The sequence below is a fragment of the Chiloscyllium punctatum genome, chromosome 3 (genome assembly GCF_047496795.1).
Source record: "Chiloscyllium punctatum isolate Juve2018m chromosome 3, sChiPun1.3, whole genome shotgun sequence".
NCBI classification, from domain to species: domain Eukaryota; kingdom Metazoa; phylum Chordata; class Chondrichthyes; order Orectolobiformes; family Hemiscylliidae; genus Chiloscyllium; species Chiloscyllium punctatum.
The window spans coordinates 14,678,023-14,704,143 of NC_092741.1; the positions used below are offsets into that span (position 1 = coordinate 14,678,023).

The 26,121-nt window shown below is 42.7% G+C and overlaps 1 protein-coding gene across 1 annotated transcript in view; it reads left to right on the top strand.

Moving 5' to 3' along the window:
* LOC140453953 (dynein axonemal heavy chain 8-like) overlaps positions 1 to 26,121 on the top strand; it is a 1,210,036-nt gene that overhangs the window by 162,186 nt on the left and 1,021,729 nt on the right. Inside the window, exons 10-12 of the mRNA XM_072548830.1 lie at positions 6,214 to 6,327; positions 11,502 to 11,609; positions 11,698 to 11,799. Of these exons, the coding sequence (XP_072404931.1) occupies positions 6,214 to 6,327; positions 11,502 to 11,609; positions 11,698 to 11,799 (324 nt within the window). The remainder of the gene's footprint in view (positions 1 to 6,213; positions 6,328 to 11,501; positions 11,610 to 11,697; positions 11,800 to 26,121) is intronic.

Below are 26,121 nucleotides of genomic sequence, written 5' to 3' on the forward strand. Positions count from 1 at the left end.
TGAGCCATTTATCACTACTCTTTGTTTCCTGTCAGCCAACCAATTTTCAATCCATGTCAGTACTTTGCCCCTAATACCATGTGCCCTAATTTTGCTCACTAACCTCCTATGTGGGATTTTATCAAAGGCTTTCTGAAAGTCCAGGTATACTACACCCACTGATCTCCCTTGTCCATCTTCAGAGTTTCATCCGCAAAAAATTCCAGAAGATTAGTCAAGCATGTTTTCCCCTTCATAAATCCATGCTGACTCTTACCTATCCTGTTACTGCTATCCAGATGTGTTGTAATTTCGTCCTTTATATTTGACTCCAGCAATTTTCCCACCACTGAGATCAGACTAACTGGTCTATAATTCTCTGTTTTCTCTCTCCCTCCTTTCTTAAAAAGTGGGACAACGTTAGCCACCCTCCAATGCAGGCTTGAAAGACTGAACAACAGGCTCATGCTCCCACTTTCTTTGTTTCTATATTTAGTTGAGGAAAAATATTTTCACGCAGAGGGTGGTGGGAGTCTGGAACTTCTTGCCTGAAATGGTAATTGAGTCAGAAATACTGGATTAGTGGTGCTGGAAGAGCACAGCAGTTCAGGCAGCATCCAACGAGCAGCGAAATCAACGTTTCGGGCAAAAGCCCTTCCTGATGAAGGGCTTTTGCCCGAAACGTTGATTTCGCTGCTCGTTGGATGCTGCCTGAACTGCTGTGCTCTTCCAGCACCACTAATCCAGTATTTGGTTTTCAGCATCTGCAGTCATTGTTTTTACCTAATTGAGTCAGAAACCCTTGTAACATTTAAGCAATATTTAGATATTAATTTACATTACTGCAAGCTTAAAGGCTTTGGGCCAAAAGCTGGGAAATGAGATTGGTGTCGTCACATCTTTGTTAACTGTCATGGGCACAATTATATCCTTCTGTGTTGTAACATTGGCTGAAGAGTGGCATCAGTGATGCTGGGTACCACTGGAGGAGGCCGAGATGGATCATCCTTTTGGCATTTCTGGCTGAAGATTTCTGCAAATACTTCAGCCTTAGCTTTTGCACTGAAGTGTTGGACTCTTCTGTCACTGAAGATGGGGATATTCCTCTTCATATTGGTAACTTAAATAAGTGGACTGACTGCATGTTTGCTGTATTTGGGAATGACATAAGGACAGGTCATGAAGTATACTGTTAAATGTGAACAGTCAGTTTGCTTTGCACAAGCAGTTAGGAGAAGGCACATCCAGAGTAAGGTACAGCTGAAGTGAGTCTGTGTTGCTGAGAATTTCGTGCACCATCTGGATTCAGTGTATAGGGAAAAGCTGCTTTTTGTTTTTGTTTTTTTTTGGTTCATAAGGTCTTTTTCAGGGCTCAGAGTTTGTATGGCAATATTCTTCAGCACAGCAGACAGAACAAAGTCTTAGGTTAACATCTTCCTGGGACTGCTGATTGGGAAAACAAACCAAAACAGTCCCATCGCAGGAAAATGTTGTGCTGATTAGTTTATGATTTTAAAAAGTGTATTCTTCTGGAACAAGGGATAAACTGAGAAACAACAGTATGTGAAAGTTAGTTAGGGCCGATATGATAAAGTTTTTTTTGTTCATTAATGGGTGTGAGCACTGCTGGCTGACCAGCATTTATAACCTATTCCTAGTTGGCCTTGAGAGGTGATGATGAGAGCCTTGAGAGCCTTCTTGAACCGTTGCAGTCCACGTGTTCTGGATTGACCCACATTCTGTTAGGGAGAGAATTCCAGGATATTGAACCAGCGGAAGTAGATCAGGAAGGCATAGACATCATAGGCCAATTCAGGCACAAGGGAGTTTGACAAAGCTGGATGGTATTTATTTTAACGCAAGGAGTCTAATGAACAAAGCAGATGATTTAAGGACACAATGTTTTGAAAAAAAATGGATCTATAATGTTATTGCTATCACTGAGACATGGTTGTGAGTGGGGCAGGATTGACAGCTGAATATCCCAGGATAAAAGGTCTTCAGGCAAGATAGGAAAGGAAGTAAAAAAGGAAGAGGTGTTGCAGTTTTGATCTGGGAATCTATTGCGGCAGTAAGGAGGAATTACGTCTTTAAAGTCTTCTCAAATGAAAGGTAGAACCTAAAAGCCAAAAAAGGAGCAATTACATTTCATTGTACTATTGAGCCCCTAACAGTCCAGAAAAACAGAAGACCACATATGTTAGTTATATGTTATTTCAGTAAAGTGAGGAAATAGTAAGGTTATGATAGTTGGAGATTTCAACTTCCTCAACATTAACTGGAGTAATCAGAGTGTGCAGAGGGTGCAGTGTGCTTAAAATACATTTAGGACAACTTTTGTAGCCAATATGTAGATGGCCCTGCAAGATTGAACATGGTTTCTGTCCTTAACTTTAGGTTGCTAAACTGGGCAAGTGGTTGAAGTATCAGTCAAGTATTTCGCTGACTGATCATAATCCCATTAGTTTCAATATTGGTTGAAAAAGATGAAAAAACCCAAAAAAACCGTGGATGCTGTAAATCAGAGGCTAAATTGGAATTGCTGGAAAGCTCAGCAGGTCTGGCAGCATCTGATTAGATTAGATTACCTACAGTGTGGAAACAGGCCATTTGGTCCAACAAGTCCGCACCAACCCTCAGAACAGCAAACCACCCACTTCGGTCCCCTATCCTATATTTACCCCTGACTAATACACCTAACACTATGGCTAATTTAGCATGGTCAGTTCATCTAACCTGCACATCTTTGGACTGAGGGAGGAAACTGGAGCACCTGGAGGAAACCCACTCAGACACGGGAGAATGTGCAAACTCCATACAGAGAGCTCCCCAAGTCTGGAATGAAACCCAGGTCCCTGGCACTGTGAGGCAACAGTGCTAACCTCTGAGCTACTGTGCTGCCCCTCTCAGTGGAGAGAAATCAGAGTTAACGTTTCCAGTTAACTGATACTTCCTGAGACCCTTCTAAGGGTCAGCAGGTCTGGCAGCATCTGTGGAGAGAAATCAGAGTTAACGTTTCCAGTCAACTGATCCTTCCTCAGACCCTTCTGAGGGTCAGACCTGCTGAGCTTTTCTAGCAATTTCTATGATTGGACATGGACAATATTGAGACTTTGACTGAAAGGTAGCATTTGTACCACATAAATGTCTATCAATGTCCATCACTGTAAGCAAGTGTCTAATCCTTGACATTCAATAGCATCACCATCACTGAATCCTCCACTGTCAACATTCAGTGGATTATCTTTTACCAGAATGGGGTGGTGGCACAGTGGCTCAGTGGTTAGCATTACTGCCTCACAGGATCAGGGAGCAGGATTCGAGTCCAGCCTGGGGTGAATATCGGTGAGGAGTCTGCATGGATTTCTGCTGTATGCTTCAGTTTCCTCTCAAAGACTGAAGATGTGTAGGTTAGGTGGATTGGCCCTGCTAAATTATCTGTAGTGTACGAGAATGTGTAGATTAGCCATGGTAAATGTGAGTTATGGGGATAGGGTAAGGGTCTAGGTCTGGGTGGAATGCTCTTTGGAGAGTCAGTGCGACTCGATGGGTTTTTGGCCTCTTCACACTGTAGGATTCTGTGATTCGAGAAACTGAATTGTACTCGCCATATAAATACAATGTCTCCAAGTCAGGTCAGAGGCTCAGAATACAGCAATGATTAACTCATGTCCAGGCTCCCCACATTATATCTCTCACTTATCTCTGACTTGGAAACATATCAGTATTGCTTCACTGTCACCAAGTCAAAATACTGGAATTCCCTTCCTAACAGCATTGTGGGTCAACCTGCAGCACATGGACTAGAGCATTCAAGAAGGAAGTTGACTACCACCTTCTCAAGAGCAATGAGAGATGAGCAATAAGTGCTGGCCCAGCCAATGCTGCTACATCCCATGAGTGAATAAAAAAAACCCTCAGAAGCACCAAGGATCAGAGGGACCTTAAGTTAATAGTATAGTTTGGAAGTGGTTAAGAAGGCTTATGAGATACTTGCTTTTATTAACTGAGGCAGTTTTAGATCAGGGATGTTACACTGGAACTGTATAAAATGTTGGTTATGTCACAACTAGAGTATTGTGTACAATTCTGGGATCCATTTATATGTGGATGTGACGACACTGGAGAGGGTGCTGAGGAGTTTTACCTGGATCTGAAAAAGGGTCACTGGACTCAAAATATTTATTCTGCTTTTGCTTCACAGATGCCGTTTGAGCTAAAATGTTTTAGTTAACTATAATTGAAATCCCTTGGTGGGGGGGAAATCAATGACTAGGAGACAGTAAGGGCCATCCCATTTCCTCCTGGACAACTGCAATTGAAGAATGTAGTTCAAGAGCAATAACAAATGGATTACAAATGCTGGCCCAACCAGTGATGCTCACATCCTGTGAAAGTATAAAATATAGTGATTAGTGAAAAGGATTCTATGATGAATACCTTCATTATACGATCAAATTCACATTGAACAAGCATTATTTGAGTATAAGGGGTTCCTGATTTACAATTATCTGACCTACAAATACTTGTACTTACAAACATCATCCTGTGCAGGACTATAATTTTAAAAACCTGACATACAAACATTTCCTTGTGAATAGCTGCTTTACATTTTCCTGTATTCTATTCCAACTTGCGTATAAATCGACTTATGAGTGGATTCCACAAGGAACCTGTTTGCAATCTGGAAACTGCCTGTAATGCTGAACTAAGAAAGATTTTGACAAGGCTTTTCATTTTCACTCATCAGGATATTCACAACAATTTTAGAGCATACGTTCTTTACCAATAATTCCTCATTGATGTAAAAAGATTACTTTGTGTAGAATATATAACTGTACATTTGTGAATTGTTTTGTTCTCTACTTAAAACTGTAACCCTTTATGAACTTCTTTGAGATTTTATAGGGATATAACTCTTTGATAATGCTGTACGTCTTTAATTGAATTCCTTCACAAATTCTGTAAATGATGTGTCATTTTGCTGAAAGGAGAGAAGCTTTACATCTTGCACTTGCTAGGACAAATACAAGCACACACAATTTGAAATGATCATGATACTTTTTCCTACAGGAGAAACAACTACTTATTAGTTTGCAACATTGCCCTGACAAATCAGTGTGTACCTGCCTGTTTTAAAAACTCAAAGTCTAGCTATTTACTGTCAATCAGCAGTAATAGATGCAGTCTCCATGGCAACACCTCTGCAATCAAAATTCACCTGCCAACCAATCAGCACTGTCATCTTACATCATACAAATATTGGTTTTCCTCTGAGTTGATATTTTTGCAAGATGACCTGATGAGTACAAGATGCAAAGCTTCAACAAAATGTATATTTTATTATCACTACTCACATTCTGTTTTACCAAACAACTATTTCCTGAATATCTTAAGTTGTTGTTCATGCAGTCATTTGCAAGCAGGATTATATTAAAAAACAGGGGTTAAGAGAAAATGAGGATTGCAGATGCTGCAGAGTCAGAGTTGATAAGGCGTAAAGCTGGTAAAAGCACAGCAGGTCAGGCAGTGTCTGAGGAGCATGAGAGTCGATGTTTTAGGCATAACCTTTCTTCAGAACTGTTATGAAAGTTTTTATCAACTACAACACAGGAAAACAAGCCAAATAAAGTCAGCTTCCCTATCACAATAAAAGCAGAAGTTGCTAGAGAATCTTAGCAGGCCTATGGCAGCATCTGTGGGGGAAAAGCTGAGTCAGCATTTCAGGTCAGGTTAGCATACTAATAATTGGAATATAGAAGAATGAGAGGTGATCTCATTGAAACATAAGATTCTTAAGGGGCTTGACAGTGATTGCCGAAAGGATGTTTCCCCTCATGGGCGAGTCTAGGACCAGAAGGCATAGTCTCAGAATAAAAGTGTGCGGAGAATAGCTTCTCTCAAAATGTTGAGAGAACTCCTTGGCACAGAGAGCTGAAAGGTCAGAGTCCTTGTGTATATCTGAGGCTGAGACAGATAGATTTTTGATCATTAGAGGAATCAAGGGATATGGGAAAGGGAAAAAAAGTGGACGTGAGGAACGTCTGATCAGCCATGATCCTATTGAATGAAGAGCAGGCTCGATCGGCTTAGTCTAATGGGTTCAGTGACTCTTTTTCAGAACTGCACAGATTGCTAAGCAAATGGTATTGAATTGCAGCACTACATTCAGCAATAGACTAGTTTATTTATAAAGGTGGTTGAATACTTATTTGTTCGTCCCTTATTTTATAGATGTGGCGAAAACTGGATTCTGAAATCACCGATGCAGCTAATGGAGCAAAGGACAATGTGAAGTTTCTGCAAGCATTGGAGAAAGTCTGTGAGCCACTTTACAATTCTGATCCAGTAAGCTGTTTTCTTTCGCAAAATTAGCATTACATGCCAAGATTTCAGGTCATGAATAGTGGATTTCCCAGTACCTGTTTTATGGGGCATCTAAATTTTAAAAGTGTGAATCTAACTGCACAAAGATATTTGCAAGTAAATTACATGATTTAGGTTATGCTCCAACTACATGTCAAATGGATTAAGTATATGATGATTGAATAGGTAGAACCACCTTGGAGTGGTCCTAAATTAAGCAATTGTCAAAGGCTTTTCTGAAGTCGAAGTAAACAATATGCAGTACTCATTTTGGGTTTTGAGTAAAGTTAGATCATATGGCATTCGGGGAGAGTTTAATAATTGGATACAAAAATAGCTTGATGGTAGGAGACAGAGAGTGGTGGTGAAGGGTTGTTTTTCAGACTGGAGGCTTATGTTTCACTGAGACTGGTGCTGTTGTTGTTTGTCATTTATATAAATGCTTTGGATGAGAATTTAGGAAACATGGTTAGTGAATTTGTGAATGACACCAAAATTGGTGGTGTAATGGACAGTGACAAAAGTTAACTAAGATTACAAAGGAATCCTGTTCAGTTGGTTCAAGGATTGGCAGATGAAGTTTAATTTGGATGAGTGGGATGTATTGCATTTTGGTAAAATGAGCAAGGGCAGGTCTTATACAGTTAATGGTAGGGTCTTGGGGAGTGGTGATGAACAGGGAGACCTAAGGGTTCATGTTCATAGTTCTTTGAAAGTTGTGTCACATATAGACAGGGTAGTAAAGAAGGTATTTAGCACGCTTGCCGTCATTGCTCAGATCATTGATTATAGGAACTGTTACGCCATGTTGAGATTGTACAGGACATTGGTGAGGCCACTTTTAGAGTATTATGTACTGTTCTGGTCATCCTGCTATCGGAAGGATACTATTAAGGAGTGGGGTCAGAAAACGTTTGCAGTTATTTTTCTGGGACTGCAGGTTTTGAATGGTGGGTTTTTTTCTCCGTGTGTACGGCTATGAGGGAGAGAGGGAAGTGTCTTTTTGTGGCTAACTGGTGCTCGTGTATCCTGGTGGCTAACTTTCTTCCTGTTTGTCCTACGTAGTGTTTGTGGCAGTCCCTGCATGGAATTTTGTAGATGACATTGGTTTTGTCCATGGGTTGTACCATTTCGACTGGAACAACACATCTATCCTGGGACAGGCTAAGCAAAGACATGCCCGAGAATTCCTAGAGGCCTGGCACACCAACCACAATGCCATAAAACAAACACATAGATCTAGATACTATCTATCAACCCCTCAGAAAACAAACAGGAAATGACATCACCACAAACCCCATGAACCCCATCCAGGACAAACACATAAATAGAAAGCAGGAGACAAGACAAGAGCTTCGCTTCACTTGGAGGTCGTCACTGATAATGTTACCTAGCCAGGTAATGAAACGTCTGGATATCAAACCTACAGCTCAGCGAGCAAACCTACACCCTAAACCTCAACCTGAGCTACAAACCTTCACAAACCTTGCAAAAACGATATACTAGTGTTGGAGGCAGTCAAGGTAAGGTTCAAAGACAAAAGTAGAAATTGTTGAAAATGCTTAGCAGATCTGGCAGCATCTGTGGAGAGAAATCAGAGTTAACCTTTCAGATCGAGTGACACTTCCTCAGAACTGATTGTAACTAGGAAAATGTGGGTTTATATGGAGAAGATAGGGTAGAGGTAAAGGGGCAAGAGTAAATGATAGGTGGTGATAGAACCCATAGAGAGAGAAGAGCAGTTGGATAGACAAAGAAAGTTCACAAGGTTGATTCCAGGCATAGAAGTACTATCTAATGAGGAGAGGTTGAGGACATTGGGCTTGTACCCGTTCGAATATAGGAGATTGATGGCAACATTATTGAAACATATAGGATTCTGGGGGAACTTGTCAGGGTGGGTATGGAAAAATTGTTTCCCCTGGTGGGAAAGTCTAGGATAGGAGGACACAATCTCAGGAAGAGGTTGCATATTGAAGACAGAGATGAATAATTTCTTCTCTCAGAGGATAGAGAATCTATGGAATTCTTTACCACAGTAAGGTATAGAGATTAGGTTGTTGAGTACATTCAAAGCTAAGTTGAACAATTTTTAATCAGTAAGGAAACCAAAAGTCATGATGAAAAGGCAGGAAAGTGGAGGTCAGGGTTATCAAATCAGCCGCAATCACATTGAAAGATGGAGCAGATTTGATGTACCGAGAGGCCCATATCTGCTCCTGTATCTTATGGTCACTGTCCATGTCACACAATGACACTATGCCAATCTTGCTAATCTACTAATACAAATATTGCTGGGTTTTTGAGAGGCTTATCATTGCCTTTAACAACTGAGTAAATATTTTACTTCATTTCTTTGGAAACCTCCAAAGTCTCTGATTTAAATGGAGACTTTTGGATGGTTCGAATGAAAAGTTCAGTAATCTAGGCAAATCTTTCTGACTGTGCTACAATGGAGATTCCACAAGATTACCATTTGCTGAATGATGATTGTCTGACCACCTGAAAATCCAAACCTCTGTTTTCTCAGAGTCCATCCACAATATTTTCAGTGAAATCAACTGCCTCACTACTGATCTTATTCTATGACAAAGTTCTTTGAAACCTGCAAATCAATGTAAGCAGATGTGATCTCTTGGTCATTATAGAGAAATGTTATAAGGAGATCAGAATTGGGAACTTAACATCCCTTGTTAGGTCCATGCCCCGCCCCACTAACCCACCCTCCCATCCTGACACCCTCCCCTGCCACTACAAGAATTGCAAAACCAGCACCCACACTTACCACTTTATCTCCGTCCAAGGCCCCAATGGGGCCTTCTAGATCCATCAGAGATTTACCTACACTTCCACACAAGTCATCTACTGTATCTGTTGCTCCCGATGTGGTCTCCTAGGCACTGGGAAGACAGGACGCCTACATACGGAACGCTTCAGAGAATTTTTCCGGGACACACGGACGAAACAACCCCATCACCCCATGGCCAAACAATTTTAATCCCCCTCCCATTCCACTCAGCACATGCAGGTCCTGGCCTCCTCCACCACTGAACCCTTACCACCCAATGCCTGGAGGAAGAAAGGCTCATCTTCAGCCTTGAGACCCTCCAACCACACAGAGTCAATGTGAATTTCACGAGTTTCCTCATCTGCCCTCCCCCCCACCTTATCACAGATCCAATCTTCCAACTCGGCACCGCCCTCTTGACCTGTCCTACCTGTCCATCTTCCTACCCACCTATGCATTCCACCCTCCTCTCCAACCTATCACCTTCACCCCCAACTTCATTGACCTATTGCATTCTCAGCTACCTTCTCCCCAGCCCCACCCTCTCCCATTTATCTCTCCGTCCCCTTGGGCCACCCCCTCAATCCTGACAAAGAGCTTATGCTGGAAACGTCGATTCTCATGCTCCTCAGATGCTGCCTGACCGGCTGTGGCATTCCAGCACCACACTCTTCGACTTGTTTGACTTAACTTCTATCTTCTCCTTAATCACTCCACATGTGACTACTGCTGTGCTCCCCACACCACTATTTAAATCACTCTCAAGTGGCACCAGTAACCTGGGAGTGGTCATCCCCAACAAGCTTTCTTGGATTCCTCATGTGGACGTACTCGTTTTAAAAAGGCCCAACAACGTCTCTTCCTCCTCAGGCAGCTGAGGAAATTTGGCATGAGAGTGAATACTCTTGCCAACTTTTATAGGTGCACCATCGAGAGCATTCTGTCTGGATGTATCACTACCTAGTATGACAACTGTACCATTCAAGATTGCAGATGTTTACAGGGAGTGGTGAACTTGGCCCGGACAATCACAAATCCAACCTCCCAGCTACAGAATCCACCTACCAGGCCCACTGTCAAGGAAAGGCCGCCAACATTCTTAAAGATCCATCCCACCCTGGCAATGTTTTTCTACGAAGAGAAAGTGAGGACTGCAGATGCTGGAGATCAGAGCTGAAAATGTGTTGCTGGAAAAGCGCAGCAGGTCAGGCAGCATCCAAGAAACAGGAGAATCGACGTTTCGGGCATCAGCCCTTCTTCAACCAGCCCTTCTACAACCACAACCATCAGTGAGAAGATACAGAAGCCTGAAACGCACGCACCAGCTGATCTCACAGCAGTTTCTACCCTACTGTTGTTAGAATACTGAATGGACTCATATACTATTAACACCGTGTACCTGTGTTTTTGTTTTTGCTGCTGTTACCTATTATTTACTCTCTATGCTACTTAACTATGTGATCTGCCTGTACTGCTCGCAAGACAAAGCTTTTCACTGTGCCTCTGTACATGTGACAATGAGTTCAATTCAATTCTTTACAGTCTTATGGTTGTTTTGGCGGAGTAACTGTGTCAGGGTGAGAATGGTATAATTGCCTTCATCTATGGAATCACTGATAAAGTTATTTAAATTCAACAGATCTGGAAGCCTTACACAGTGTTTTCATGGAAAGTGTAATGAATGCTAATTTTAGCTCAAAGCATAGCTTTTGAGCTGTATCAACAAACTGTCTTCACCATTTTGCCACACTTAACTAACTTCATTTTCTCACTTATCTCTTCCATAGTCACTCTTCTGTGCTATTGTCTTTCCCATTTCCTGCCACTTCCTCCTTGTTATTCCATATTTTCATCTCAAGCTGTTGCTACTACACTCATGCCAATTCCATAGCATGTCAATCCATCCTTCTCCTGCTATCACTCACACACATTCCCATCCCCTTTGTAGAACATTGACAAAGGAGAGAGGTCCCTTCTTGGATCAATCCCACTGCAAAGTGAATGCAAACATTTCTGTGCTGAAGAAAAGAAAGGTAGCAATCTCTAATATTGCATGTCAACATTTCTGCCCAAGCTTTTGAAAACAATTAATTCATTCTTCTTAATTGTCAGTAAAAGTTTGCATATTCTCACGCACTAATAGATTTGCCCTAGAACATCAACAAATAAGTGTTGGCAGCCAAACGTGTATCCTGCATTCCAGTCCTCCTCACACCATATGTACCAAGCAACGCCCACCAAATCAATCTATCAATGGAGCTGCCCCTTAAACTAATCAGCCAAAACCACCTGAGCAGACAACAAATAGCACATTATCATTATAAATGTTTTTTTCATAGTCACATTTATGAAATCTTTCAATTTCTAGGTGACAATGACTAAAGGTGTTCCAAATTTGATAAATGCAATTCAAATGATCCACAATGTGTCAAGATATTACAATACCTCCCAACAAATGACTGCACTATTTATTAAGGTATGTATATTAACCTGCTTGTGAATTCAATTTCTGTATCTATATACATTTGGTTAATTCTCCTGTTACTTTATGTTATCAAATTTAGGTCACAAACCAAATGGTTACAGCCTGTAAGGAATATATAACTGAGGATGGTAATGCCCGTGTGTGGGACCAGGATTCTGAAATTATTATTAAAAAAATGGAGGTATTACCCATTGTACTGTTCATTCTAATTCAGAACTTTATATTTTGGATGATTGCATTAATTGCCACACATTGGTAGGAGAGTACTTCGTAATTTAAATTGGACTGTGCCCATGTCATTTTTTCTCCTGTGAACTGTAATAGATCTATGTTATCTCTGCCATAAGACTTTATAGTTTCTTCTAAAGAAAATAATACAGAATTCTGATAACTGAAACACTGAAGGGTACAGCACTTCTAAGCTAGTACTGTGATGTGGACCTTACCTCAAGCAAGTATTGTCCCTGATGTGGCATTACTTCTGTTAGCTCCTGTAATATAAGACCTCCACATGCATAATGTAGTACTGAAAGATTCAACTGACATTTATTATTGCTCTTGTTGTTTACATATGTTAGTCACAGCACTTCAGTGTGTAACCTAATAGTAATCTGCTCAGTTTCATCAGTGTTACATCATGCTTCAAGTGAATCCAGTTAAATTGAGTCTGAAAACATTATATCCTTGTGTCATATGACACAGTGGGTGATATCATGAGCATGTTTTTTAAAGGTTCACTGCATACTTAATGATACATTGCACAATATTGCCTTTTTACCAAATAACAAAAAAACTCAATCAGATATATATCACATATGCCATTAATACAAAAATTACATAAAAATGAAAAAACAGCCATGATTTAGAGATGAAAGTGTTGGACTGGGGTGTACAAAGTTAAAAATCACACAACACCAGTTTATAGTCCAACAGGTTTATTTGAAACATAGAACATAGAACATTACAGCGCAGTACAGGCCCTTCGGTCCTCGATGTTGCGCCGCCCTGTCATACTAATCTGAAGCCCATCCCACCTACACTATTCCATGAACGTCTATATGCCTGTCCAATGACGACTTAAAGCACTTAAACTTGGCGAATCTACTACCGTTGCAGGCAAAGCATTCCATACCCTTGCTACTCTCTGAGTAAAGAAACTACCTCTGACATCTGTCTTACACCTATCTCCCCTCACTTTAAATTTGTGTGCCCTTGTGTTTGCCATCCTCATACTTGGAAAAAGGGTCTCCCTGTCCACTCTATCTAACCCTCTGATTATCTTGTATGTCTCTATTAAGTCACCTCTCACCCTTCTTCTCTCTAACGAAAACAGCCTCAAGGCCCTCAGCCTATCCTCATAAGACATTCCTTCCATACCAGGCAACATCCTAGTAAATCTCCTCTGCACCCTTTCCAAAGCTTCCACATCCTTCTTATAGTGTGGTGACCAGAACTGTACACAATACTCCAAGTGTGGCCGTACCAGAGCTTTGTACAGCTGCAGCATAACCTCCTGTTCATGCAAATCTTTAACCCAGCATAGCAAAACAATCAAATAGCATTTGCTGAAGTATTAGTTTGGTTAGGCCACATTTGGAGTACTGTGTGCCGTTCTGGTCACCTCACTTTAGGAAAGATGTGGAAGCTTTGGAGAGGGTGCAGAGAAGATTTACCAGGATATTGCCTGGAATGGAGAATAGGTCGTACGAGGATAGGTTGAGAGTGCTAGGCCTTTTCTCATTGGAACGGCGAAGGATGAGGGGTGACTTGATAGAGGTTTATAAGATGATTAGAGGAATAGATAGAGTAGACAGTCAGAAACTTTTTCCTTGGGTACAACAGAGTGTTACAAGGGGACATAAATTTAAGGTGAAGGGTGGAAGGTATAGGGTGGGATGTCAGGGATAGGTTCTTTACCCAGAGAGTGGTGGGGGCATGGAATGCGCTGCCTATGGGAGTGGCAGAGTCAGAATCATTGGCGACCTTTAAGCGGCAATTGGATAGGTACATGGATGGGTGCTTAAGCTAGGACAAATGTTCGGCACAACATCGTGGGCCGAAGGGCCTGTTCTGTGCTGTATTGTTCTATGCTCTATGTTCTATGTTCTAACGTGTGCTGAGTGTCATCATACATCAGTTACTGAAAGTAAGCATGCAGGTGCAGTAGGCGGAAGTGAGGACTGCAGATGCTGGAGATCAGAGCTGAAAAATGTGTTGCTTGAAAAGCACAGCAGGTCAGGCAGCATCCAAGGAGCAGGAGAATCGACGTTTCAGGCATAAGCCCTTCTTCAGGAATGAGGAGGGTGTGCCAAGCAGGCTAAGATAAAAGGTAGGGAGGAGGGACTTGGGGGAGGGGCATTGGAAATGCGAGAGGTGGACGGAGGTTAAGGTGAGGGTGATGGGCTGGAGACGGGGTGTGGGCGGAGAGGTCGGGAAGAAGATTGCAGGTTAAGAAGGCGGTGCTGAGTCTGAAGGTTGGGACTGAGACAAGGTGGGGGGAGGGGAAATGAGGAAGCTGGAGAAATCTGCATTCATCCCTTGTGGTTGGAGGGTTCCTAGGCAGAAGATGAAGCGCTCTGTGTTGTGTTGCCATGGTCTGGCGATGGAGGAGGCCAAGGACTTGCATATCCTTGGCGTAGTGGGAGGGGGAGTTCAGCCACAGGGCGGTTGGGTTGGTTGGTGTGGGTGTCTCAGAGGTGTTCTCTGAAACGTTCCGCAACAGGTGCAGCAGGCGGTAAAGAAGACAAATAAGGACATTTGGATAGGTGGAATGTGCTACCATTTGTGACTTATCCTTTTGTGAAGTACCTTATCATAAGCTTTCTGGAAGTACAAGTACAACATCTCTAACCACTCGGGCTGAGACTTCCTTGAAAGATTGAAAATTAGTCAGATTTGATTCCTTTTCATGAAGCAATGCTGATTAGATTATAATTTTGCAAATGTGCTATTACTTCCTTAATAATAGATTCCAACATTTTTTCAACTATGGATGTTCGGCTAATCAGCCTGTAGTTACCCAATTTTTGCCTTGCTCTCATTTTCAATCGGTGTATCATGTTCAATTTTCCAATCCTCTGGTACTTCTCCAGAATCCAAGAATTTTAGGAAAGTTAAAACAAATCATCTCTGTAGTTACTTCTTTGACTTAAATGTGTACCGAAGTACAATGAAAAGCTTTGTTTACGAGCAGTACAGACATCACCACCAGCAGTAGCCAAGCCCGCCCTGGCACCTCAGTGGAAAGTGTTATCACCACTGGGAAGTCAATCATCAACTTTTTGGACCGCCATTCAACCGGAAGAGATTGAAGTTCTTAACAGGGCTCTCAATTTCTGCACTACCACCAAAATGGACCCCGCAGGTCTTGCAGCAGACATGGAGGAATGCATCAGATGAATGTGACTTCGGGAATTCTTTCAAGATGCCAGCAGTGATCCCAATGAGCCCACTGAGGGACCAGAACAGTCATCACAGGGATCTGGAGAGGGACAACCAAAGAAGGAGTTAATTTGGACCTCAGCGGAGGGCTGCTACCATGGGCTGACATGTATGCTTAAACCATCAGGACGTTTATAAATGTCAAATTCATCAGCTGCACCCACAAGGTAGAGCAAACATCACCAGATCACAATGCAGCACCATCCATGCTCTGAAAACCAATAACAACATTGTCATCAAACCAGCAGATAAAGGAGGAGCCATCATCATTCAGAATAGAATAGATTACTGTAAGGAAGTGTACGAGCAACTGAACAACCTGGAACACTATAGGCAACTAAATCACGGGCCAATCCAACCAAAGAGCACACCCGTGAACTAAACACATTGATCAGGACTTTGCATCTAGTCCTTCAGAGTTCCCTACGTGCCCTCATCCCACATACTTCTCGCGTAGGTGACTTGTACTGCCTTCCAAAGATACACAAAGCCAACGCACCAGGACGTCCCATCATTTCAGGCAATGGAACCCTGTGTGAGAAACTCTCTGGCTGTGTCGAAGGCACCTTGAAACCCATTGTACAGAGGACCCTGTAGCTTCTGATGCGACACTACAGATTTCTCACTGAAAGAACTGAAATCAACATGGTCATTCTAACAAACAATCCAGGTTTTTTTTCAATATCTAATTTCAGTTGCATCACACTGTAAACTTTTTCTATAATTCCTGTGTCTTACGATCTTATACTCCACAACCACGCGATGAAGGACCAGTGCTCCGAAAACTAGTGCTTACACATAAGCCTGTTGGACCATAACCTGGTGTTGTGTGATTTCTAACTTGGTGTAATATAACATTCATACATTCTGTTTCTTCTTTTTATTTTCTGGTAATCATCAGTCTCGTCACTAAGCTACACTCTGAACTTCTTTAACTTTGCTTTCTAATTTTCATGGCACCTGAACCCTAACCACCCACTATTCACTTCTCGTTATGCTAATTTCCAGGACTCTGGTCCCAACATTATTCAGGTGAAGCCCGCCCCATCACAATTGTGCCCTCCTTCTCCAGTACTGGTGCTAATTCCCCATTTTTCCCATAATCTTTGAGTCGTACATCTACCTCCTTGATTTTATTGACTCTGCTATTTCACAAGTGTCTCTGGTGGTAATCCAAAGGTTGTTACCTTTTTGGTGCTGGTTTTGAATTTAGTCACCCACTGCTCATATTCCCTCAGCAGAACCTCTTTCTTTGTTCAACAATTATCGTTTGTATCTACATGGATACAAACATTAGATCCTTCCCCAACATTTTATATTCCTCTGCAACCTAAATGAAATATCCTGAATCCTGGCACCAGATTTAGAACACTGCTTTTGGGACTTTCAATCCTGGTCACAGAAAACAGTGTATATTTCCCTGACTATATTATTCTTGATTGCAACTGCATTTTTGTTTTTCCCTCCTCTTGAGTTTCTCCCTGCATCATGTGTTATAGTCAGTTTGCACACCCTCCCTCTGCAATATCTGCTAACATTCACACTGGGAGCAAGAATCTCGAACCTGTTGAACAAGGAGAAGGGCTAAGTCTCCTGCTGCACGACTTGTATCTGCTTACCTACTTCACCCAGAAACGCAATCTCCTGTCACTGACCACTGACTGAACTTAAAGTAGTTAATCAAAGGGGTGTGAGTGTCTCCCTGAAAACAGTATCCAGGTAATTCTGCCCCTTCCTGAGGTGTCACATTGTCCAAAGCTCAGGCTCCATCATCAAATCTGAGCCGCAGTTCCTCAAGCGACCAATACTTGTTATAGATGTGGTTCTATGATCTAAATTGGGGTCTGCCGGCTCCCACATTGTGCTGGTACAACACAATTTGTTTCACTTATTCTTAATTTGTATAATTTTTCCAATTTTTTTTCTGATCTTTAGCTTTTTTACTGTCAAAGTAGTTCTCCGATTTACCTTAATCTGAAAGCAATTTGAACAGACATTGAAATTAGCAGCTATTACCATCCAGAAAACTTTCAATTTTGGAAAATCTCAGCAGTTCTGGCAGCATTTGTAAGGAGAGAAAAGAGCTGACGTTTCGAGTCTAACTGACCCGTTGTCAGTTCTTTTCTCTCCTTACAGATGCTGCCAGACCTGCTGAGATTTTCCAGCATTTTCTCTGTTGGTTTCAGATTCTAGCATCTGCAGTAATTTGCTTTTAAACTTTCAATTTTCCTGTGATGTTACCCTTTGTTTTATGCTGGGTCCCTATCTTGGACCAAGAAGCATAAACCAAGAAAAACTTCAAAACGCACCTCTTCCATTCTGCAGTGAGTTTGTCTGGGGCTCAAAGTTTCAGTAAGACACAGTGCCTTCCCTCACTCGAGATGTGATCTCTCCCAACTGCTCTTGCAAAGTTTACTGATTGTAGAGTCATAGAGCGCAGAAGAGCCCCTTCAACCCTTTGAGTGTGCACCAACCTGCCTCCATTAATCTGATTTGCCAGCTTTTGGCTGATAGCTTGGAATGTTCCAACACTTCAAATGCTCTTCTGCATGCTACTTCAAGATTGTGAGGTTCCCCACCTCTATTACCCTCCCAGATACATTGTGGAGGAGCTGGTGTTGAACTGGGGTGGGAAAAGTTAAAAATCACACAACACCAGTTGTCATCCAACAGGTTTATTTGGAAGTACTAGCATTTGGAGCGCTATGGTTGTTTAGCCTCATCGCCCGATGGCCGAACACTTTAACTTCCCCTACCACTCTGCCAAGGATATGCAAGTCCTGGGCCTCCTCCACTGCTAAACCATAACCACCCAACGCCTGGTGGAAGAATGCCTCATCTTCCGCTTTGGGATCCTCCAACCACTCGGGATCAAGGTGGATTTCACCAGTTTCCTCATTTCCCCTCCTCCCACCTTCCAATTCGGCACCACAGTCTTGAACTGTCCTACCTGTCCATCTTCCTTCCCCCCCCCATCCACTCCACCTTCCTCTCTGACCAATCACCTTCACCCCCATCTTCATCTACCTATTGCATTCCCACCCCCCCCTTCCATTTATCTTAGACCCCTTCGGCCACAAGCCACATTCCGGATGAAGGGCTTATGCTTGAAAGGCAATATTCTTGCTCCTCGGAGGCTGCCTGACCCACTGTGTGTTTCCAGCACCACATGGAGGTATGATATTGTTGCCATCATAGAAACAGGGAAACTCAACATTCCACAGTATAGAATCTTCAGGTGAGACAGAGGAAAGTGTAAAAAGGGTGGTGGTGTATCTCTATTAATTAAGGTTTCAATTACTGCACAAGGAGAAATATCTTGCAAGGGTCTGCAAGTGAAGCTTTGTGGGCAAAACTTAGGAATGTTAAGGGAGCAGCTACTTTACTGGGAGTGCCTTACAGACCCCAAAGAGTCAGCAGTAAATCGAGCAAATATGTAGACTGTTTAAAGGTGTGTAAGAGTAATAATAGGGTAATTATAATCAGGGGTTTCAAGTTTCCCAACATATATTGGGAAGGTTTTTGAGGGGTGAATTTCTTGAAATGTATCCTGGGGAGTTTTTTGTATGAATACATGGAAAGCTCAATAAGGAATCGCGCAGTGTTAAATCTGATTCTGGGGAAAGAAGACAGGCAAGTGTTCAATGTGACAGTGTGGGCTCATTTAGACAATAGCGACCACAACACAGTACGGTTCAACTTTGTTTTGGACGATGAAGAAAGATAGCCTGGAAAAGACGCCTTTGGAGTGGGGGAAGATTTTGTTAGAATAAAACAGGATCTGGCCACAGTAAATTGGGCACAGCTCATTTCGGGTAAGTCTACAGCAGAGCAATGGTGGGGGGTGGGTGGCATTCAAAACTGAGCTGTGGAGAGTACAGGTCCAACATGTACCCTTCAGAAGGAAATATAGGAGCAATAAGTTCAAAACATACTGGATCACCAGGGCAATTCAGGACTGGATAAAGAAGAGTAGGACTTTTAGCAAGTCCAAAGGGAGCAATTCAGCTGCAACCTGAGAGGAAAACAGGAGGTGCAGGAGGAAACTTAAGAAAGCAATTAGAAGAGCAAAAAGGAGGATGAAAATGGACTTGTGAACAGGGTATTTTATAAATACCGCAAAGAGAAGAGGTTAACCAGGGAAAGAGTGTGGCCCATTATGAACTAAGGGGGCAACCTATGTGAGAAACCACAGAATATTGGAGGGGTGTTGAATGAATACTTCTCTTCGGTCTTCACTCTGGAAAAGGGGAACGTAGGTATCGAATTCAGGAAAGGAGTCTGTGAGGAACTTGCACAGTTTGGCATTGGAAATGTTGGAGGCTGTGTGGGGCTTAAAAACAGACAAATTCTTGGCCTGGATGAATTGCGTCCCAGGCTGCTGTGGGACACAGGCAAGAAATTGCAGAAGCTGTGACACAAATCTTTAATTCTTCTGTAGCCACGGGGAATGTTCCAGTGGACTGGAGGATGGCTAATGTAATTCTACTTTTTAAAATAGGTAGTAGAGATAAACCAGGAAATTACAGACTGATGAGTCTCATGTCAGTGGTAAAGAAACTATTGGAGTAAATTCTGTATGAGCGAATGAATACCCATTTGGAAAGGCATAAGTTATTTAAGGATAGTCATTATGGCTTTGTCAGAGGGAGGTCATGCCTCCCTCTGACAAATTTGTTAGAATGTTTTGAAAGTGTGATCAAATGTGTGGATGAGGGAAGTTCAGTTGATGCAGTTTACGTGGAGTTTAGCAAACTTATTGACAAGGTCTCGCATGAAAGACTGATTGAGAAAGTTAAAGCACAGGGATTTGAGGAAATCATAGCGAAGTGGATCAGAAACTGGCTTAGTAATAGGGCACAAAGAGTAGTGGTAGAAGACCTATTTGTGACTGAAGACTGGTGTCCAGCAGTGTAGCTCAAGGATCAGTACTGGGACCCTTTGTTATCTATTATATAAATAACTGATGTAGATGAAAATGTGGGGGGAATGTGATGCTAATTTGCAGACTGCACTAAGATTGGTAGAGTGGAGATGGAGTGGTAGAGGACTAGTGAAGAAGATGGTTTGTAGATTACAGGAAGTTATAGCTGAATTGGTTAGATATGCAGACCAGTGGCATGTGATATTTAAACCTTTTAAGTGCAAGATGATGCACTTTGGAAGAAGAAACAAGATCAGGGAATATTTACTAAATATGGGACTTTGGCAGCTTAGAGAAACAGAGAGATCTTAGGGTAATTATTGACAGATCTCTGAAGTCAGCAGGGCATGGGAATAGGATTGTTAAGGAGGCACTTGCTTTCATCAGTCATATCCCATCCAGTATCCTGCAAGAACTCCATCCTGTTCTCCGGATTCCTCTGCCTCCGCCACATCTACTCAGACAAGGAGACATTTCACTCCCAAGCATCCCAGATATCCACCTATTAGTTACCATGCACCGACACTTTCTGTAAAGTAGTACTGCATTTGCCTTCTATGCGACGGTGGCCAGGTTCAGAGCCAAGGAGAAATCTCATTTGCTGGTGTCATAGTGAACATCAGATTACTGATGTACGCTGTCTTCCAACCGTGCCCCAAAGGAGGTTTTTTATGGCTTCATAGAAAGCCCTCATTGAGATACTGTCTCGCGTTTGCCAACTGTGAATCAAAACCAGAAATCCTCAATGGTTTTTTGGTGTTGTTCACACGTTCGAGTTTCTAAGCGCTGGGCACGTTTGCAGCTCATTCAGTCAACAACCTGAATGAATGGATTTACAGTCTCAGACAAAATGCTTGACGTGAGCTCTCATACAGTCACTAATATTATTGTGTGCTCTGAAATCTAAGCCATGTTGGAACTGAAGCTGAGGAAATAGCATTCAGGCTGCCGAATGACATTGTATCCATTTTGTTTTCTTTATATCACAGATGAGCAGGAAGGTCTAAAAAGGGAGGGATAGGAAAGGGAGGCACATACAACTCTGGTGAAACCCCTTCTTTCTGATTCAGCTAGCAATAAGAGACGTGAAAGTGACTCAGGCAGGAGAGTTTTTCACATTGAGAACATAGAACAATCACGTACAGTTAGCACTTCTTTGTTATCTCGGACTGCCTTTTACCTTCTGTCAATCTGTTTAGAAACTGACTTTTGTACATCTCCAAGTTTTACGGTGGGATTTAGTAATTTTTAGGGAGTTGCTTCTTATCAGTTCCCATCTCAGGTTTCCATCTCAGCTGGCAGCCATGTGGCAATTGCTCATGTCCAGGTGTGGAAAGCTTGCAGGATCGAAGCTCCTTTGTCATCCAAACTGTCCTCTACCACTCCACCTCCATTCTCCGTTCCACTGCTCTAACCCCTCCCAACCAAATGCAATAAAGACAGAGTCTCCCTTGTCCTTGCCTACCATCCTATCAGTCTCCGCATCCAACCCACTATCCTGAAACACTTCTACCAACTCTAACTAGACCCACCACAAAGAACATCTTCCCCTCCCCATCCCTCTCTGCATTCCACAAGGACCATTCCCTTCAACAGTCCTTGGTTTGCTTCACTCTCCCCACCAACGCTCCCCCAAACCCCCAGGTAGCTTGCCCTGCAACCAGAAAAGATGCAAAGCCTGCTGGTACGCTCCCCCCTCACCTCCATCCAGGGCCCCCAAACAGTCCTTCCAGGTGAGACAGAGGTTCACCTGCCTCCCTTCCAACCTGGTTTACTGCATCAGGTACTGCTCATGTGGTCTTCTCTACATCAGGGACACCAAACATAAGCTTAGGGAATAGTTAGCCAAGCATCTCAGCTGGGCCCACAGAGATTGACCGCACATTTTAAATTACCTTGAAATGGAATACATAGAATCCATATGGATAGACATAATAAAAAAAGGCAAGAAAACACAAGTAGGAGTAGTTTATAGGCTCCTTAATACTGGCTATATGGTGGGACAGTGAATAAATCATAAGATAAGGAGTGTATATAACAAAGGCAGTACATTAATCGTGGATGACTTTAATCTTTATATTGATTAGAATAGGCAGATTGACAGACGAAGCCATGAGGAATGATTCATAAAGCAAATTTGAGAAAGTTTCCTGGAATGATATGTTGTGGATCAGATCAGGGATCAGGCTATTTTAGATCTGGTGATGCATAATGGGGCAGGTTTAATAAATATTGTCACAGTAGAAGACCCCCCTCGGAAACAGTGACCGTAGCATATTAAAATTTAGCATTCACTTTGAGAGGGAGGTACTTGGGTCAGGCACAATTGTTCTAAGCTTTAATAAGGGTAATCACAAAGCAATGAGGGTAGAGCTAGGTGGAGAGGTATTATCGATGGACTGTTAATCCAGAAACCCAAGTAATGTTCTGGGGACCCAGGTTCAAACCCTACCATGGCAGGTGAAGATGTTAGACCGAGCTGGAATGGACTGGGAAATGAATTTAGCAGCAAAGGCTGTTAAATTAAGGATCAATGACTGATGTCCACGAAAATAGTTTGTGGCTCACAGCGAAAACAGATTCCAGTGTGAGGAAGAGGAACAACAGGAAGGGGAAAGGAAGTAAAGAATAGCAATGGATCGAAAAAAAAGAAAATACATTGTCATGAAGACTAGTTGTCGGCCAGATGATTGGGCAAATTTTAAAGACTAACAAAAGACAACTACGAGAAAGGGGAAAAGAAGCTTTGAGGGGCAACTTACAAGTAATATTAAGATGGACAGCAAGACGGCTTAGTATATGAAAAGGAAGAGCAAAGCCAAATAAAAACTGAAAGAACTATGGATGCTATAAATCAGAAACAAAAACAGAAAATATTGGAAAAGCTGATATTAAAATTATACATGTTCAAGGCGTAAAAGGAGGAGAGGAAATAAATGCAAAAACTATCTTTAGAGAAAATATGGCAGGGAAACAGGTCTAAAAATAAATCCCCTGGGTTTAATGTATCCTAGGATATTAATGAAGGCAGCTACAGCTACACTGGATGCAGAGATAGTAATCTTCTAGATCACCTTAGATTCTGGAAATGTCCAGAGGGTTGGAAAAATGCCAATGTAACACTGAAATAAAGCAAAGAACTCCAGATGCTGAAGATCTGAAACAAAACAGAAATCTCTGGACAAAATCAGCAAGTCTGGCAGCATCTGAGTAAAGGGAGTAGAGTTAACATTTTGAGTTCTCCTCCCCACTTCTCCTCTCCTCCCCTTCCCTCTGTTTCCAACCCTTCCCACAGCCCACCCCTTGTCAGGTATTTACTGTCCTTTCTGACCTTCTGTTGTCTGATGCTCAGCAAAGACATAGTCTTATCTCTCTGTGCCCTTACCTCAATGAATATGGAGGTATGGCATTGAGGGTGAGTTGGAGGTTTGGATTAGGAATTGGCTGGCTGGAAGAAGACAGAGGGTAGTAGTTGATGGTAAAGGTTTTTCTTGGAGTGCAGTTACAAGTGGTGTTCTGCAAGGATCTGTTTTGGGACCATTGCTGTTTGTCATTTTTATAAATGACCTGGAGGAGGGGCTAGAAGGTTGGGTGAGCAAGTTTGCGGATGATACGAAAGTCGGTGGAGTTGTTGACAGTGAGGAAGAATATGGCAGGTTACAGCGGGATATAGATAAGCTGCAGAGCTGGACAGAAAGGTGGCAAATGGAGTTCAATGTGGGTAAGTGTGAGGTGATTCACTTTGGTATGAGTAACAAAAGGATGGAGTACTGGGCTAATGGTCGGATACTTGGTAGTGTGGATGAACAGAGGGATCTTGGTGTCCATGTACACAGATCTCTGAAAGTTGCCACCCAGGTAAATAGTGCAGTGAAGAAGGCATATGGCGTACTGGCTTTTATTGGTAGAGGAATTGAGTTCCAGAGTTCTGAGGTCATGTTGCAGTTGTATAAGACTCTGGTGCGGCCGCATCTGGAGTATTGTGTGCAGTTTTGGTCGCCATACTTTAGGAAGGATGTGGAGGCACTGGAACGGGTGCAGAAGAGGTTTACCAGGATGTTGCCTGGTATGGTAGGAAGATCGTATGAGGAAAGGCTGAGGCGCTTGGGGCTGTTTTCATTGGAGAAATGAAGGTTTAGGGGTGACTTGATAGAGGTGTGCAAGATGATTAGGGATTTAGGTAAGGTTGACCATGAGAACCTTTTTCCACGTATGGAGTCAGCTATTACGAGGGGGCATAGCTTTAAATTAAGGGGTGGTAGGTATAGGACAGATGTTAGGGGTAGATTCTTTACTCAGCGAGTCGTGAGTTCATGGAATGCCCTGCCAGTAGCAGTGGTGGACTCTCCCTCTTTATGGACATTTAAATGGGCATTGGATAGGCATATGGAGGATAGTGGGCTAGTGTAGGTTAGGTGAGCTTAGATTGGCGCAACATCGAGGGCCAAAGGGCCTGTACTGCACTGTATTTTTCTATGTTCTATGTTCTACGAATTTCAGGCACGACATGATGTTGAACTCTTCTTCCATTGCCTTTGCCTTTATGTACATTTCTTTGGACAATAGTCTTCTGCCTGTCCCACATACCCCTTCACCTACCTTCAAAACTGTCCCTTTTTCTGGCATGATGGCTCAGTGGTTAGTACTGCTGCTTCTCAGCACCATTGATCTGAGTTCGATTCCAGCCTCAGGCAACTGTCTGTGTGGAGTTTGCACATTCTCCCCATGTCTGTGTGGATTTCCTCTGGATGCTCCGGTTTCTTCCCACAATCCAAAGATGTGCAGGTCAGGTAAATCGGCTGTGCTAAATGGCCCATAGTGTTAGGTGTATTAGTCAGGGGTAAATATAAGATAGGGGAATGGGGCTGGGCGGGTTACGCTTCGGAGAGTTGGTGTGGACCTTTTGGGCCAAATGGCCTGTTTCCACATTATATGGAATCTAATCTAATCACTCCTCCCCCTGGCCTTACATCTGCACTTGTCTTGTTCATTGAGATCTGTTGATTGGGCATCAGTCATCTTAATTTCTTTGCACTCCACCCCCTCGCCCATTTGAACCTATCTTCCTCTGAACTGGCTGTACCCTGTGCTCTTAGATCCAATCCTGACTTAGTAGTCAAGTCTGCCATCAAGTGTGATGCTGTTGTTGTCCAATCTCTGTGGAGACAGCATGCCTGTTTTTGGTCACCTCCTCTGATGTCCACCTGTACTGTGACCACAACCTTTAATATCGAGCTATATCCATGACAGTCAGTAATGAATAGTGACATCCATGAATATCATTGTATCCATGACAGTGACTAATCTCATCTTATCTGGGGATATCCCACTGACACTGTTCACTGACCCACCAGCAGCCCCCTCTTCACCATGGATATGCAATCTCTTTCCACTTCCACCTCCTATCAGGATGGTCTTAGGCTTCTCTGCTTGTACCTGAGAAGAAGGCCTGAGTCATTGCCATCACCATCACATTCTTCCACCTGGCTGAACTCATCCTCACTTTGAAAAGTTTCTCCATTAATTCCTCTCACTTTCATCAGATCGAAGACATGTCTCTGGGTACTCTTATGGGCCCCAGTTATGCCTGTCCCTTTGTGAGGTACATTCAATCACAATACTACTTGGGCCCCTCCCCACAATTCTTTCTCCAGTATACTAATGTTGATTTCCTCTCTCATATGGAATGGAAAAAAATATCAATTTTGCTTCCAATTTCCATCGTACACTCGGTTTCACCCCAACCATCTCTGACTCCTCCCTTCCCTTCTTCGAGATCTGCTTTTCCAATTGTGAGGATTAGCTGGCCTCCAATATCCAATACAAATCCACAGTTACCTGCAGTGTACATCCTCATACTCTGCTACCTGTAAGGACTCTATTCTATTCTCCCAGTTTCTCCATCTCTATTTCATCTGTTCTGATATTGTCATCTTCTGCAGGGATGCCTCAGAAATGTCCAGCTTTCTCCTCAGCCTGATTGGTAGGTCCTTTAATTGTGACTGGCCAATTTTCTGCATTTCTGCCCTTACCATTCTGTTCCCTCATACAACACTGACAGGATCCCCCGATCCTCTCTTCCTCCCTCACTGGCATCCGCATCCAAAGGAATGTAAGCCACACCATTATGCCACCCCA